This window comes from Mucor mucedo (genome assembly GCF_025094135.1).
Source record: "Mucor mucedo strain NRRL 3635 chromosome Unknown EV154scaffold_212, whole genome shotgun sequence".
Taxonomy (NCBI): Eukaryota; Fungi; Mucoromycota; class Mucoromycetes; order Mucorales; family Mucoraceae; genus Mucor; species Mucor mucedo.
This window is the reverse complement of record NW_026252496.1, coordinates 29,687-47,322: the sequence shown is the minus strand read 5'-3', so window position 1 is coordinate 47,322 and position 17,636 is coordinate 29,687. Positions and strand designations below refer to the sequence as shown.

At 37.3% G+C, this 17,636-nt stretch overlaps 4 protein-coding genes across 4 annotated transcripts; 1 reads left to right on the top strand and 3 right to left on the bottom strand.

Moving 5' to 3' along the window:
• Nucleotides 1-569: 569 nt before the first annotated feature.
• On the top strand, nucleotides 570-1,220 carry EV154DRAFT_487948 (uncharacterized protein; the record flags this gene model as incomplete). Its single annotated transcript, XM_051599044.1, has 2 exons — nucleotides 570-812; nucleotides 834-1,220. The coding sequence occupies 2 exons, from the start codon at nucleotides 570-572 to the stop codon at nucleotides 1,218-1,220; spliced, it is 630 nt and encodes a 209-aa protein (XP_051450981.1).
• Nucleotides 1,221-1,532: 312 nt separating this feature from the next.
• EV154DRAFT_487947 (uncharacterized protein) lies at nucleotides 1,533-2,270 on the bottom strand (the record flags this gene model as incomplete). Its single annotated transcript, XM_051599043.1, has 2 exons — nucleotides 1,533-1,587; nucleotides 1,852-2,270. The coding sequence occupies 2 exons, from the start codon at nucleotides 2,268-2,270 to the stop codon at nucleotides 1,533-1,535; spliced, it is 474 nt and encodes a 157-aa protein (XP_051450980.1).
• Nucleotides 2,271-3,091: 821 nt separating this feature from the next.
• Nucleotides 3,092-4,036, bottom strand: EV154DRAFT_487946 (uncharacterized protein; the record flags this gene model as incomplete). The annotated part of the gene is made up of 1 exon (XM_051599042.1): nucleotides 3,092-4,036. The coding sequence occupies one exon, from the start codon at nucleotides 4,034-4,036 to the stop codon at nucleotides 3,092-3,094; it is 945 nt and encodes a 314-aa protein (XP_051450979.1).
• A 2,761-nt stretch (nucleotides 4,037-6,797) lies between these two features.
• Nucleotides 6,798-7,719, bottom strand: EV154DRAFT_571085 (uncharacterized protein; the record flags this gene model as incomplete). The annotated part of the gene is made up of 4 exons (XM_051606234.1): nucleotides 6,798-7,129; nucleotides 7,199-7,237; nucleotides 7,296-7,595; nucleotides 7,653-7,719. 4 exons carry the CDS (start codon nucleotides 7,717-7,719, stop codon nucleotides 6,798-6,800), a joined length of 738 nt encoding a protein of 245 aa, XP_051450978.1.
• Nucleotides 7,720-17,636: the final 9,917 nt, after the last annotated feature.

The following is a 17,636-nucleotide window of genomic DNA, read 5'->3' as shown; positions in this document are numbered from 1 at the left end:
CTATCTGCTCTGTCTCTCTATATCTCGCCACGATGTAATCTAACATCTGCGTTAATGGAATTGGACAATTGTTTATGCAAATTGAATTGTGAAAAAATTATTCTTGGAGGAGATTTTAATGTGGATTTGAGCAAAGCATCACCCAAACGTACTGCACTGTATGAGATGTTTTGTAGATATAATCTTAAATCCGCACTTCCTGACTTATTTAGTACAACAAACAAGGGTACTCATATAGATAATATTTTTGTAAACTTTGATGTAGAACAAAGTGGAAGATATATATCTTTAACATCCTACCACGATCCAATATTCGTAAAGTTTTAAAAAATAAAAATATGTTTATTATATTATCCGCACGTGATTGGGTCCGCTGATGTAGAAAACGCCCCCGGAAAGACTGATAGGATTTAACCGGCCCACTGGTTTTAATTGGAAAGAATGAAATATGTATCCTAATTTTAATCCTCTTTTTTCCCCGTAGCTATTCCTACCAAGTCTTTTTCTAGCAAGAGAGTTCATACTGGATCTTCAAGCAACAAGGTAAAGTTAATCACGAGCAAGAAGTCATGTTCGAAAAACATGAATTCAACGTTGGCAACACGCCATCCACCTCCATGTCCAATTCGGCCATGCCAACAAGATCACCTATGCTACATATGCCTCATGCAAGTAGGATGCCCGTCCTTTCGGATGATAATGATGCTATGGATATATGCCAAGAGCAATCTACGAAAAGAGCTATCCCCATGCCAGAGTCACCAATTGCTAAAAGACAAAAGGCAACCATGCGAACACCACCTGTCGGCAATGTTTTTGGAAAGGCCTTGTAGGGAAGCCTTAATCAGGGCATGGTGCCTCATCTGGATGTTTTTTGCGCTGCTCTTTCTTTAAACAAACAAGCACACACCCTTGTTCTGCGTTATTACGTATCTGACATTTCGTCCATGTTGCAGTCCAGCAGAACGTACGTCGCCGTGGATCTGGTGGAAATATTCCATTTTGAAGATGCCTTCTCCATATTGAAACTGGCAGAAAGAGATGACAGCGTTGAGGTCCGGGTCAAGATCAGAAGTGTTCAGGTGGATAACCGCATCCAGTACTTTTGCTTGGTCTTTCCTATTCCTGACGACCGACGTTTGGCTTTCGCTCAAGCCATGGTGGATGGTAGGGTCCAAAACCAATTCAAAAAGGTTGGTATCTGGCGTACAAATGTGTAGTATATGCCAACCTGATGATGGATGGTCGAGGAAAGGGAAGCTACTCACTTTCATCAATTACTCCACCGTGCCTGTTTCGATACTTTTCGTATCATCCCATAAATTGGAGCTGATGGTAAATTTGTTGTAGTGAAGGGCAAGCTGCTCTTTGCCCATATTCCTCCAGGTTGTCAAGAATAGTTTTTTTATAGTAAACAATCTCTTTTTCATTTATAAATAATAAACAATCCTTTTTCTGAGTGATGCTCCGGTGAGTATTTAATAAAATCTTAAAAAAATCTTTTCTTTTTCTTTTTATAAACCTAAAACCCACTACACATTACTACGAATAGCTGGCTCTTTTAAACTGTAAAGCAGCTCGTTAGAACTGCTGATTTATAAAGACATGGAATCATTTTAACGATGCATCAGTTACGACGCAAATAACCAGACATACGGGGAACCTTTATTAGCATTGAGGGATTTTTTGCTGGCGACCGGTGGAGTGAATGTTTGTTTTCTAATTGTCGACCGGCCGATTGACTGGTCGTCATTTAAATCTTGACCGGCCGATTGACTGGTCGTCATTTAAATCTTGACCGGCAGGTGGGCCGGTCGTTATTTGGACTCCATCACCAACAAGTAATGATACCAACACAAAATATTTGTCATCACATAACCCGCGCTCTTTCGTACAGTCAAAGTAGCTTGCAACTGGTTCAAATAGGACGTAAACATTTGCAAGTTATCCGCCTGCAACAACGTCTCAAAGGCATCTTTTGTTCCAATTCTTGTTGTTACAGTATCCAACAAGGCAGCACGATCCGCCAACACAGAAAAATAAGCGTCAGTCGTATTCTTACGCATTATTGTCACGAGCTTGATCGTTACAAAACGCATCTCCGCGTCATCCATGACATTATCGTCACTCAATTCAATTACCTCAAGAGCGGTAATCTGAGAACCAAACACCCGTTCCAAGTCAACTTCGAAGAACATTTCGACCTCCGCTTGTTCCTCCTCTCGCACTTGGCGTTCCTCCTGACTCTTCCTAAGTTCCACCACCGTCATACCTTACCAGTCAGTTCTTTCCTTATCGGCATACACATGCACACGAATACTAACAGTATCACGCACCAGCTGGATTTCGCGACGCGTCGTCAACACAACCTCTCAATGAACTGGTCCACACAACCAAGCACCGCTATTGTCCAGAATGTCTCTCAAGTCCCTCAAACCAGTCACAGACTCTTCTCGCAACGCCTCCTGGATCATGATGGTTATATACTCCTTTGTAGCTTTATTCATATTGGTGTATCACAAGACTATCTCACCATAATAACAACTACTCTAATGTAAATACGGAACATATAAGAATCACTAATACAACAAATACAAATCACCGACTTAACAAACATGAACATATAATATATATACAAGAGCAAATTAAGCATTTAAAAAAGAAGTATATTATATTTGATTGAAATTATTGTCTCTTAGACATCGAATATTACACATATTATAAAAAAGTTTTAATTGTAGAATGAAAAAAGAACAAAACCCAATTAAAATCTTACTTTTATAAATCATAAAAAAGGTCCCCAATTTTCCCACATTTATAAATCGGAACCCCATTTTAAACATAAATCGCATTTCAGGCCACACTTCACAAAAAACCCAACACTAACCACATTACGAAAATAGACTAACGACAACATACAAGAACTTATTGCCGTGAGAAAGCCTATTATTCTGGATCAAATTTCTCGCAAAAAAAACAAACTCTTTCATAATCTAAAAAAAGACTCCCTTTCACACGTGTCACATCGTCATGTTTAAACAAAACTAGAAATAGTAGTGGAACAGACATATTTATTACAAAAAAAGAAATTTTAAAAGAAATTATTCATATCCATGTTTTGCTCATAAATCCCATTGGGCGCCGTCAATGCGACCTCCACGTCAGTCACCCTGGTCAACTGCGCTCTCATGTTATCCGTAATCCATTGGGTTGCCGGAATAGGCAGATTTTGTAGGGAATCTGCCAATGGGTGTTGCAACAAGAGGTCCAGTTCCTCTTCAAAAGTCCAAAAACTACCCCTGTAGCTTCTTATAGTCAGGAGTTCAATTGCCATCACCTCAGCCATTCCTACCTCTTCATGGACACGTTCTACGCGGTCACCGCGGTTCAAATTCGCCGTAAATGATAGTCCTGGAATGCCATTTTGGATCATCAATCGTCTGGCCGCAAGCCCTCCTAGAACCAATCTTCGCGTAAACTCGTTATACATCACGCGCATCATCATACAAAAAATATTTTTTAACACGCGAGTATTGCTAGTGTTATCGTTCATAACAAAACACATGTTTATCAACAAAGTCGTGTATTGCCCAATGTTTCTGGATCGCATCATATCATTGAACTGATTACCAGGCCCATTTCCACGAATCATGTTGCTGATAATGTTGGAGCATTTAGTCAACCTCGTCAGATATCGCTCCGTGTCATGTCGGATTAGTCGGCGCGTCATAACCTCCTCAACACGTTGATTACGTCGAGTTCCTTGTTGTTCCTCCACAGGTTCCTCCACAGGTTCCTCCACAAACGGGGCCAAGACAGGCTCTCCTCCTTCGTCTCGACGCAACAAGGGAACAATGTCAATGGCACGATTGGCCAAATTTAAATGCCCATGAACCATATGTCCAAAGAATATTCGATTGTTCTCAGACACAAAGCGAACTCCACCTTCCTCCAGCAAGTCAAATAAGTCTCGAGCAATGTTATTCACCTCGTTTTGCAAGTATTCTAAAAATTGTCTCCGAATAGTAGGGTCCATTTAGTGTATTAACAAGATAATAGTTGGGAAAGAAATAATAAACCATTTCGTAAAAGAAAAATCTTATTTTATATCTTTTTGAAATCATTTATCTAATAATAGCAGCCAAACATGTATCATGTCTTTTTTTCTCACGTCGCATGAAATCCAGTTTATCTTCTTTCATTTTCCCATGATACATCATTTCATCCCATGACCACATCACCCCCTTTAACAAGACTTTATCTTGACTACATTCCATCCCGTCATCACTCGTTTATCTTGTTTTCTTATCAAACTGACATCATCTTAAATTTGTCTTATTTTTAGTCTTTTATCTTTCAAACAGGTTCTTTTCCAATTTATCATCATTCCCTTTACAACTCTACCCCTTTTATCTAACATAACATGACATCAATTAAATAAAACATGTGTCAAAAATATAATTTACTTGGTGTATTAAAATGATAGACTACCACTGAACCACACTTATCAAGTATGGCCCTTCCTTGGAATCTTACATTTGCTCTTATTCGTAACACTCCATGTACCTCTGCTTCTTTTTCTGTCATCTTCTTCCGTACTCTTTTCTCTACCATCGGACTTGAGACGACGTCGTCATGTTTTCAGTCAATTATCATCACAAAGTCCAGGATTTTTATTTTCCTTTCCATGCGGCGGAATCCACGAACTGACATATTAAGGGGTCTCAGTTTGAAAAAAAAAAGTTTCCCAAAAAAATGGGAAACTTTTTTTTATCCAATAAAATCGCTTTCCCACTTTTTCAAATAGAGACCCCCATATTTCCCCTGATAACTATCCCATTTTATAAATGCAGAGAAAAAACACGAAATATCAAATCATTGCCACATTTAATGATCAAGTATGACTGTATGTATTAGTAATATAAGCAATAAAAATTATAAATGTGTATCCGATAAGTCGTATCAATTTTAGATAAGATAGAAAAGTGGCGAACAAAGACATAGAATTAATGAGCATGTTTGCAACCAATATAACATCCGCTACTGATGACTCAATGTGATTTCAGGTCAGCGATTGGTTATTTGTGTCTATCTTAAAAGTATAAAAGAAGAACGTTTTAATCTGGATCAATAATAGACTTCTTTAATACTATTAACATGACCAAGCGTAGTACCAATTCCAAGCAAACACCTGTCAAGCCAAACCCAAAGCCAAGAGTTGTCAAGCCATTAAAGACAACTACTAAACCAGAGGAGACACCTTCCAAGCCCAACACAGCTACCAAAACAAACAAGGCCAAAGTTGAATAGGAAACTGATGTAGCAGGCGATGATGATTTGTCATCAGATGCCCGCCTTCTTGTTTTCCTTTTGGATAATAATGCAAAAAACTTGAACCTTCTCACACCAACCAAAAACCAAAAAGGCGCATATAGAGTTTATATGTCCAAGAGAAGATTAACCTTAAAGTGTTTAGATTATTTTTGTGAAAAAAAGGTAACTTACCGTACGATGGAAGACATTCGTGGACGAATGAAGAAATACATGGTCGATTATAGTAAAGCAGTTTTCCTTTTTTTGCAAACCGGAAACGGCGCAAAGGGAGAAACTAAGGATACTGGTTCAAAAGAATCCGAAAGTAAGTTGTAAAGAGTCAAAATGGGTACAGATTAAGTTATTAATATCTCACTTACATTAGACATGGTGTTGCAGCCAATCTAAATTGACTTGGTGTTACACAGGATAGGATCTTTTCTATAAATACGTCGCTTTTTTTTCTAATAAATATTACTTCAGGTTTATCTTAACTAAAAATCTACTTTCTTAATAATTTGTAATTGACTCCTTTGTGTTTCCCTCAACTTTCATACTTCTTGTTTATCTTAAGTCTATACTTTTCATACAACAATTAACTCAAAGTTCATATTTCACACTAGGACTTGAATCTCTTTATTATTAAAACGGTATATAAAATGTTGTTTATAATAACATAATTACTTTTCTTTTTAATCTTGGCAATCAGTTTATATTTATATTAATTACGCCCTCTTAAAATCATCGTTGATTATCTTCTTATCCTAAAAACTCTATATTATAAGATTTCTTAAGTTGACTACTTCCAATCTGGTGCTCACTTTCATAACTACTTTATTATTAACTCCAGTGTTAATAAACTATATTCACGTTATCCTTTAAGAAATAATACCAGTGTCTTAACAACAGTTACTAATTGTCAAATCTTTTTCTGACTTTTGCTGCATTGAAACCCTTGTCATCTTGATCGCATAACAATATTATTAAATCTAAATTAAGGAATTTCTGAATAAACAAGTGCGGACCCGTTGACATTTTTTCGTGATACCGTATGGTGTTTAAATATTTTTTAATGCCGCAGGCGAAACAGATAGAGTATATATTCGCGTATAAAAAAAGTACTAATAATTTTAAAACCACTTCGTGTTTAAAGTTGAGCTTGGACAATTGCTTTACCGTGACTCCTATTAAATCGCTCTAAAATAAATGGTTTTTACTTAGAAGGTGTGTTTAAATATTTTGCCCGCAGAAAAATTGTTGAAATTAAAAAAATAAAAAATACACGAATTATTTCGTCTTGCAGTTTTCAAGACAAACTACTATTAGCACAAGTGGCTCTCCAATAGTTTCAGAATGCCGATAGTTATATCTACTGGTTCTATTATCGGGGTTAATTCATGTGGCTATTAAACTCATATTTTGGATTTTCTGAAAAAAAAAACAAGACAGCCTGGTACCTTTTCAAGAAATTTAGCAGAGATTGATCATGGTATAGAGGTTTCAGTACGCATTTCCACACCAAGCTCCTTCATGTTTGGAAACATGATATGGATTTCCAGATGGCATTGGCCATCCATCGTAAAACGTAACGTGTGATGGTAGTCCTTAACAGGCATCTTGATATTGTGGTGCTCATACGTGCCGTAATCCAAACGAGTGATACGAGTACTAAAGGGAGGGCTCAGGTAAAAGCGCACACAGTTATCCGGGAGCAAGGGAATGTTACGCAAGCCGTGAGTGATGAAGGCATCGACATTTACTTCACAGATTTCCAGTTCTTCAACAAAATCGGTGCTGTTCACGATCAAGACCTCATCTTGGTCAACAATTCTATTGTTACGACCAGCAAACAATCTGGCATATCAGCCCTTGGAATCAACAGCACCATGGACAGGAGCAAGGAAATAGGTAAATGAGGCAACATCTTATAATAAACACGTGTTAATAAAAGAAAAGAGAAATATATAAATGTCTTTACTTACTATCATGTTCGGACGATTTCTCCAGAATTGATACGACGTTGGCAAAGTTAACAACCTGACTATCGTCGTTTAATTCGCGATCATCTTCACTATCATCGAATTCTCTCCCAGCGAATTTACCAACAACGACGGAGGAAGCAACACAGTCGGAGTCACTGTCGAAGTTACTAGCAGCATCGTCATAGTTGGATTCAGTATCTGAATCAGAGTTCAAACTAACCTGGGCAGGAGTGACGTCGGAAGTCAAAGAGGCAGGACGGGTAGAGGAACGGATATCCTGAGAATGGGCACGACGTACAGCTTATATATGTATGTATAAGTAACAACTAAAAAATAAAAAATAAAAAATAGACTTACCATTAGCAGAAGAAGAAGTTTGAGAACGAGGGAGAGCAGTAGCAAAAAGTTCGTTAGAGAGATTCATGTTTAAAAAATAAATTTATGTTTATGAAAAAATAAAAAAGAAAGAAAGAAGAGAGAAAAGGAAAAGAACCCCCTTTCATACTTTTTCTTTTAAAAATCTTTTGCGTCAATTTTTAAATATGGCGTGATAAAATGTTTTTACCCTAAAAAAAAAATTTGGGGCGCAGCAGTTGAAAAAAAAGTATAAATAGGGGGCCTTTTTTCATCTTTCTTTCACTTTTAATACTTTTTATAAACTTTTCTCTCCGTCTCTTGTTATCTTAGTCTCTTGGTCTCTAGGTCTTTTGGTCTCTTGGTCTCTTGGTCACTTGGTCACTTGGTCACTTGGTCACTTGGTCACTTGGTCACTTGGTCACTTGGTCTCTTGGTCTCTTGGTCCCACGGTCTTTCTAGTTCAATGTCGTCTTCCCTTGTTCCCATAGCGACAAGCAATTTGATTTGGATGCGTATACCATTTTTTGATTTAAATGTACAAAAATGAGAGCTATCGAATAATACTACTCTTGAGCTCTAGACATCAGTAGCCATTGTAAAAAGTACGTTTAAATACCGGCATCTACACAAACCTCATTTTCCTGACTGGGTTCTATTTTTAGAAGAAACAAGTTTAGGATGCTCACATCGATCAAAATATATTGATATCTTAAATAGGAGATGTACTAATGTAGACAAGAGCCGTTTTTTTTTAATTTTTTTTTTTTTGAAGGTCAATCTTTTTCCAAAACCTGATTTTTAAAAAAATATAAAAAATAAAAATAAATATTATCCTGGAACTAGTGCAATTCGATTTTGCTAAGAAATCGGCAAGATTTTTTTTTCTTTTGTTCCTGTTTTACCTTTTGTTTTTTCGTCTTCTCTGTTTCAATTAAATTTCTCAATAAATTCTCAAACTGACCAACAAATTTTTCTCTTTTTTAAAATGTTAAGCCAACAACAAGATGTTCTTTATGCATTTAGAGAAAGCATTGCTGCCGAGAACCAAAAATTGTAGACCTCTGCACCTTACTGTCAGTAATGTGCATTTGCTTAGAGAACAGCAATTGCAGTACGACTTTTTTGCTGCCGATTTTTACGAGTCAATTTGGAATGGCTATTACTTCCATGCCTTTGTTCATGACCGGGGCAATTATCACCAGAACGCGAACTGTCGGTGTGGGTGCCACAAGAGTGTCTGAAAGATACACTTTTTGGGAGGTACAACATCCCAACCTCAACGACGACGACGAAAACCAAGTTGATAGCTTCCGTGCCACATATCGAATGGGAAGGGACTCTTTCAATTGGCTTGTCAACAGGTTGTCTACTCATCCCGAATTTGATTTCAAGACACCAAACCACGTTCCTATCTACATCCAGATAGCTACCTTTCTTTTGAGACTAGCCAATTGTCATCTTGGATTAGAAACATGTATGTCCTGTATGGTGTTTCGTATGGCTGCTATACCAATTTCACGAGGCATACGGTGAAGGCCATCAAGGATGTGCTTGGCTATATGATTGATTAGCCTACGAACTCATCCATGGTGGGTGCTATATCTGCTAGATTCGACAAAGGTCCTGGTGTGAGTATTCCTGATGCAATTGGTGCTATTGATGGCAAAAACTTTACCATTCGTAAGCCAACTCCAGTCGCTTATGGAGCAGGGTTCCGTGACAGAAAAAACAACTACACCATTAGACTTACCGCTGTTTGTGACGATACATGTAGGTTTACTTACATTCGTGTACGAGACTCTGGTAATAATGACCAATATAAATATGAGAGTTGGAAGCTAATTTATTTTTAATACACTAGGCAGAAGTCATGACGCCTCAGCCTATAATTCCAGTGATCTCAGCTTGAAGATTATGACCAATCCTGGGCATTACTTCCCTAATGGATCTTATTTTCTCGGTGATTCGGCCTATCCGACCATTGCCATTTTGGTTACACCATTCCCTGAAGGTGAATGTCTCCGGGATCTGCGCAAGAGGTTATTCAACTATTCGCATTCAACCAGAAGATTGGCCATTGAAAGAACTTTTGGTAAGTTCGTTCATCGGCGGAGATTCACACAATTTCATATTTACGTGTATGATAATTTGGATATCAATAATATCATCGGGTCGTGTGCTATTCTACACAATGCATGAACGGCAAGAGGGGAGCTAGGTTTCGATGGTGTGTTTCTTGAGCCTGCTGGTCTTGTAGTTGGAGAGCAGGGTGATACATGTGTTATAGGTAACCGAGCCCGCTTGCGCATCTTTAATGCAGCTTTTCCTTAAATGTGTTAAGTACCAAAATGTTTTGAAAAATAAAACAAATTTATTATTGAAGAAAAAACCCCATTATATTTTAGTGGATGTTATGAAATTTATATTCATCGGACGAAGGATAGATGATATCCAGCAAGTCTGACGGAACAGGAGAAACCGTCGTGACACTGCCATCGATCGTCATATCATTGGCAGAGGGGCTTGTATGGGAGGATGCTGTTGGGAAGGGTGCTGCTGACGACGATGTTGCTGGCGTCGGTGTTGTTGTACGCGCTGGTGCTGCTGGCAGAAGTACTGTTGAACTGATAGTCATTGGCGACAGGAACACCATTGACATCTGCGCGGAAGTAGGGGCTGGTGTTGTTGGTGTAATTTTAGTCACCGTTTTCAAAGGGATTGTAGCTGGTGGCGTTGTTGTTGCTTGAGCCAAAATCCCCTTTCATCACCATTAGCATCAGGCACTGGATATTCAGACCGACCTGCATCTACTCAGCAATGCGAGACTGCATCTGGTCCAGTTTCGCCACGGACTCCAACATCTGACCGAGAAACGTTGTCGAACGAGCAACATATTTAGCAAACTTTCTACGCTCCGACTCTCCATGATCCAAACGACGTGCCTCGATCTCATTCATGGAGGTGACCAGATGCTCGATCGTTTGGTTGACCGCTCTACTTTAACTGGCTGCCCCACGAACCACACCCTTCTCAGCACCATCGCTTTTGACGGCACTTACTTGTCTAGCACAGCAACTTCACCACGATTATCTGTCGTCTCTCCAGCAAGAGAGGTATACACAGTAGTTGGCGTCACGGTGAGCATCTCACTGGTAGGGTTCTCCATCGCATCATGGTAAAACCAGTTTTCAATCGGTACCGTACCAGTTGGATTCAACCTATCATTACGATGTCTGAAAGCAGCACGTAGAGCATACCACTTAGACTTCAATGGACTCAAAAGTCATCTTCCATTGGTGCTGTTTTTTGTCTTGAATGAGTGCAACATGCACGGTACAACTCATTTTGTTTAGCTAGCGTACGATTGGACTCCAACCGGTTGTTGTAATCAGCATGCAATTCAATAAGAGCAAAGGTGCTTGCTGAATTCCATTTTGAGCGCGTGTATCTGGTATCCGAAACTTAATAGTCGCAGCAGCATCCGTGGCATCAGCAGTGGCAGTAGCAGGTGCAGCAGAGGAAACGGCAGCAGCAGCAGGAACGACGACAGGATCCTCCTGTTCTTCTGAGACAGTAGTAACATGGGACGGTTGCTACCATAGGTTACACGATTCGGTGTCACTTCAATAAATTGGTGATTGATAGGGTTGTTGTTGTTGTTTTGATTGTTCATTTTAAAAAAATTAAGGTAAGGAAGCAGTTATAAAATTTATTTTGTATTTTGGCATTTTAGTAGTCCATTTTAGGACCGTTTATTTTTGGAGGCTTCACATTCGATGCCCACAAATTTTTCATTTTTAAGCAGTAGATTAATAATAGTTTAATAATAACAAAATATGACAACATTATTTTTGACAAAATTCAATTTAGGAAAAAAATATTGATAAAAAAACATTTTAAAAAAACAACGGACCTTGTCCATATTAGTACATCTCCTATTTAAGATCTCAATATATTTTGTTTCATGTCAGCAGCCTAAATCATACAAATCTGAGAATTCTGGTCCGTTATCCGTCAAGATCCAATAGGTTTGGGTACTCTGGTCCGTTATCCCTCAAAATCCGTTCATTTCAGGGTACTCCGGTCCGTTATCCCTGAAAATCCGTTGACGTTAGGGTACTCCGGTCCGTTATCCCTCAAAATCCGTTGACTTCAGGATATTCCGGTCCGTTATCCCTGAAAATCCGTTGACTTCAGGGCACTCCGGTCCGCTATCCGTTGTTATGCGATACTTCAGGGAATTCCGGTCCGTTATCAATACAGATCCGACACTTAAGAGTTCACTGATTACATTTAACTAACTGTGATAGTCGAGGATAGATTAAAAAAGAGAAAAACAATAAAATACTTTGAGACTGCTTATAAGTTTTATTAAGAGTAAAAGTAGATTCAAAGATTGAGGGTTCTATTCTAACTATCAGTTTGCATATTTATATATGTTAAGAGAAATCGGATTATGAATTTAGTTTGATGGATAAGTTACACAGCACTAAAATAGTGCTTGTAGTTGGATATGATATAATGTATAAGAGATTAGTTCGTGTTGTGATGTAATAATGTATGGGGTGATGAAGTGAGATTTAATTTTAATATTGTTTTATGGTGTGATTAGTAACAATAGTAGGTGGATCACCACACTAACAACTAAAATATATTATAAGCAATTGGAAACGGTTCAAAAATGGTTCAAGCATTCTAAGCTTGTATGGGAATTATCTTAGTTAATTTCACATATAAGATAAGTTGCAAATCATTTCGGAACGTCCTTAAACGTGCGTTGGATTTCAAAAACATATATACGGTGACCTCTAAACTATCCTAACTGTTTGAGGTTTTTGCATTTTCTAACGACATCACATACTCATATCATAGGGACACTTTGTGAACATTTTCTTTTTTCCGTCTTTTGTTATTATTAAGTTATTTATCCGGTTGAAAGCGCTTCATAAAAAATGTATAAGCTATTATCACTCTTATAAGAAGTTAAACCCTTCTTTTTTATAAGCTTTACTAGAATATTTTTTATCCCAAACATATCACACATTTTTGAGTCTACCAAATTTTTGTTTCGTACAATACTGCCCTAATCGTATCATTGCTTTGGAGACTGGTTTTAGTAATGATGTATTTAACAGAGTTATAAACAGAATTAACCAAGACGATTCGTTCAAATTAGTGGGCCTGTGAGGAGTGGAGCGGGGCAAGCGCAGAATAGAATAATTATTAAGGTGACGACCAAAGAAACAGACATTATATCTATTAGTATTAACATATATAAACTGTATCATAGTAGAAAACATTTAATTCAAAGAAAAAGAAAAAATAGATAAGATCTTCAATACAGAAATAGGATTAAATAGACATGAGTACAGTACCAGAGGAATTTACTCCTGACTAGAAAATTCGTAACAACGTGTAACATTTTTTAAAAATGTAGATACAAAAAGCGGATTTTCAATATTTTGTCGTATCTGGCCGAGGGGAAAACTTTAGACGCGGAATTTTGTTTTAGACTCAGATCCCAACGAAATATATACAATGTTACAAATCCTAAAACGGGCTTACCCATACCGCAATTTTGCATAGTCTAACGTAAATGAACACGTAGAACAAAATTAAACTGAGAGGTTCTGTTCTAAAATGAAATGCCTACGATACATTGATCATTTTGCGATGAAATATTTGTTACATTGATAGACAACAAATACGAAGTAATCGGCCTTCTATTTCATGAAATGTTTAGTTACTAAGGATTACCATACATAATGGAAGCAGTATATACCAAGTATTTATGGAAATATTCGAAACGGCAATCAGGAACTTGTGGTGATCTACTATATTATTGCTACATTAAATAAATCCATATCTATGACATCAATACATTAAGAATGATTAAGGAATCAATTACCCAATATAGATAGTTAGTACTATCATATCACAAGGTTGCAAGAACACAGTGACAAAGGCTTACTAAAGATATGGAAGTACAATGTGTCTAAGATGACAGTAATTCCAAGTGTAACATATTTACAAAATAAGCAGTTAAAGGTAACAGGATACACACTGGGAAAATGATAACAACGTCAAAGATACACTAAAGATAGTGATACAGCAGATAGTCTTTTTTATATAAACGAGGCTTTTTCAAACCAAACCTCCGTTTCGGTAAAAATTTGACCTTCGCTGCGCTGCGGTAAATTTTTGACCTACACTATGGTTCGGTACGCTGCGCTTTGAAAAAGCCTCGTGCTGCCGCAGGCCTGTTTTTGAAACAACAAACTTAACATATATTAATTAACCATGAAGCCCTTGCACCATTATAACTTAAGCTACACTACCTATTATTAGTTTGATACTGGAGAAAACTTTGATGCTTCTCAATATATGTATAAATATCTTGAAAAAAGACGATATCCCTAGACCCAGGCAGGAAAGTTGATCTACGCAAAAAGTATTAATTGTTTATTTATCTGATTAGCTATTCTATGCGCAGTGTTTTTGTTTCATAATAAAAGACTTGATAATCCAAAATATTGATTTCAAAGGCGACCCCTTCATCGACCTAAAACAATCAATTTTCCAGTTGTTCTCGAATAATGACATATTGTTTGTGAAAAAGTGTTCATAGACTGTTTCTCTAAACTCGATAATATAATGCTTAATACTATTCGTTGTTACACTGAGCCGGAGTGTAACCTCCACCCCGAAAACCCCATAGTAACAATTTTATTTGCAATGATTTTTTCCGTAAAAGTCACTTTTTATATTATGACTTTCTCCAAACAATCAGTTTTTATATACGATCTTTTTTTTTTAGTCTAACGTTTAATATTATGGGTCGCATTCTTGGGAGGAGTGGTTTTCCCATCCTCTAATTTTGTATCTCGGCTCAGAAATATTACGCCATAAAAAAATCATGCTTTAAAAACACAGCGCTGTAAAAAAAAAAGGAATATTGTTTTTCAGAAGGTAACAATTTAATGCTAAATAATATGGGCCGTATTCTTGGGTGGAGGGGTTCCCCCTCCCCCCAAACCCCCCAACCCTCTTGCGGGGGAAACCCCCGCACCCCCTCAAAAAATTCGTAACTTTGTGACTGTTTTTTACAATTCCTAATTCCTATTATTTTTATATATTAATACTTGTTCATTTAATTTCATAATAAAGACAATCTTATAAACAGTCTCAAATTATTCATAAACTGCCTTATAATTTTTACTTACCTCTAAACACAACAGAACTGACAAAGTAGTGGGAGCATGATAAACACCTAATAAGCCGTCAATAGTACCTTTCCGGACAGGAAAAGAATTGAAATATATTTGGAATATAGTCGGCAAAGCGAAGAGGAATGAATGCGGTATTCAATATAATTCGTCACTAAAAACCAAGAAAATAACCATATGAACAAATACTATTATTTTGGCACACGTTTAAACAACCTTCATTGTACGGATATCTAAAACACCGTTGCCTACCCGGCTATGCAAAGTATCAAAACAAAAAATCTTGATTTCGTCTCAAGCCGAAAGGAATTAAAAAAAAAGCATATACAAGACAAAGACAAAAACATATTTCTTGAAAGTCGAGAACAATTTATAAAAATGTGGAAATAGTTTTAATATATTAGGAATTATCTTTTCTATGTATTTAAGTCGTTATAAAAAGTATATCCTATAAAGCAGATCGGATACATGAACTTAAAAGATAATGGTGTCAAGACACAAAACGTCAAACAGCCACAATTCCAAGCCATGTTTTAACAGTTTTAGAATCATATCAATTAGACATCTACGAAATAATAGGGACAGATATCTAAAAACGACCAGATAACCATAGGATTTTGCAAAACAAATGCCCACGTTGAAGAATAAGTCTTATTTATAGCATAAGTTTGAAAAAGTAGTATTTGTAAAAGTTTTAGCGGTAACTAGATCATTTCGAAATATGATATTTATGGACTAGCAATTTTAATAACAGTCAGCTTTTAAAATAGTATAAATAGACCACATTATTTCATAGTTAAAACTTCAGGCAAATAAAGTAACAAGGACTTATAATCGTACCTATAGTACCATTGTTTTTTTATATACTTTGTATTTCTTTCATCCAATCAGAAGTAATTGATTTGTAATAGTGCTCTTCACCAAATTAGCAACGTTGTGTAAATGATTGGTAGACACCATCAGTCTTGGCTTCAACTTGTTATGAGCACCGTCAACTCTGGATGTATTGATGGTGCCAAGGTGAAGGTGCTTATTGATCCAAGGGTTGGCAAAATGTTCTTTCAACGGCAACCATGTTGACTCACGATACGGAAACAGTGGGAGGTATCTTACGTTCAACCCGTAATTATCTCTCAGGACACTCCAGTTTTGCTCCTATTCTTCTGCATTGTAACTGTTCATACATCGATTCCATCTGACCTTAAACTTATTCCAGTCATCATCGGTTAAAAAATATTTTTTACATTTGGCCAACACGTTCTTGTTGATATGCTAACGGCAGATAAGAATTGTGCTGGATTCTAAAATTGTCTCTAAAGCACCTTTTAATGCCAAATGACGGTCAATATCAATAATGCTAGGAGCGCAATCCTCTAAATAGCACCAAAACAACTTCATACATAATGTTGAAACCGCCCACTCATAATTGGCTTGGGTTTCCTGTTTTAAAAAAACACCGCACATAAAAAATGTCTTATTGAAGCAATCCATGCCAACAACGTGCAACAATGGCATACCAAATTTGTTGGTTTTTTAAGTGCAATCCATCAAAAGCACTTGAGGAAAACACACAACCATTTCCGATGAATGAGAGTGCGCAAAAAAAGGTTTTTGATGGTACCGCCTCATTCCAGTTGTACGCGTAAATAAATCCAGAGTCGGCTTTAGAGAACTGATTCAAGAGAGCTTGCAAAGGAGAGTTACAATCAAAAAACTCTTCACGAATCTTCTGTCTGGCATAGTAAAGCGTAATAGGTCTGAAGTAATCACCAGAGAAGTTTTAGCGAACGTAAATCAAGATATCTTGAGGTGAGCTATTAGCAATCGTCATATCCTTGATTACCTTCATGTGATTCTCTCCAATCGAGCATGCAGTGGAATGACCAGCGAGAAAATTAGCAGACTCATGATTATGTCCAGAATGGTTTAAGTGCAGGGTGAATTTTGCAGTATAAACACCCTGATCTTTTCCCCCACTGGAACCGACCACCCACTTGAAAGGGCATTCGTTGCGTCCTGTCTTCGAAAGTATTTTACCCGTGGACGTACTGCTGTTTTTTTCATTGCGATCGCACTTGAAATCCAAAGACTTAAGTCGACGATCGGGGTAGTAACGAGAACGGCCCAAAGAAACAAGGTAGCCGTTGTCCTTGCAGTGATCGATCACATTCTTTTCGAGTGTTTCGCAAGAGCTAAACTCAAGTTGAGATGGGGCAGAAGTAGACAAAACGACGAAGGTTTCGCCCTCGAGTTTTTCGTCGAGATCATTGTCGTGATCATCGTTAAAATCATCTACTTCGTAGACACTTTCAAAATTTCTTCTGGTTCGAAAGGGAAGGGGCTCCTGCAAATCATCGTCAGAAACGTAAGAGGTGTTTCCGTTTGATAAAGACATTAAAACAATAAAAGTTAAAACAAACGTAACGGGATTGGGATGAAAGTAAAAAGGTACAATTTATTAATGCTTTGACAGAGCAGTCCCGCCGAAATGTCAAAAGATAAGTGAAATCAAATACGCAGTTCTATAGGTCAAAAAAGACCAGAACAAATCGAGGGGGTAAAAATACGAAAAGAAGGGGTGAAAATAACAATTCCCTTATCAGGTCAGAGATTCTGTGTGTGGTAATCTGCTATATTGTTGCTACATTAAATAAATCCATATCTATGACATCAATACATTAAGAATGATGATGGAATCAATTACCCAATATAGATAGTTAGTACTATCATATCACAAGGTTACAAGAACACAGTGAAG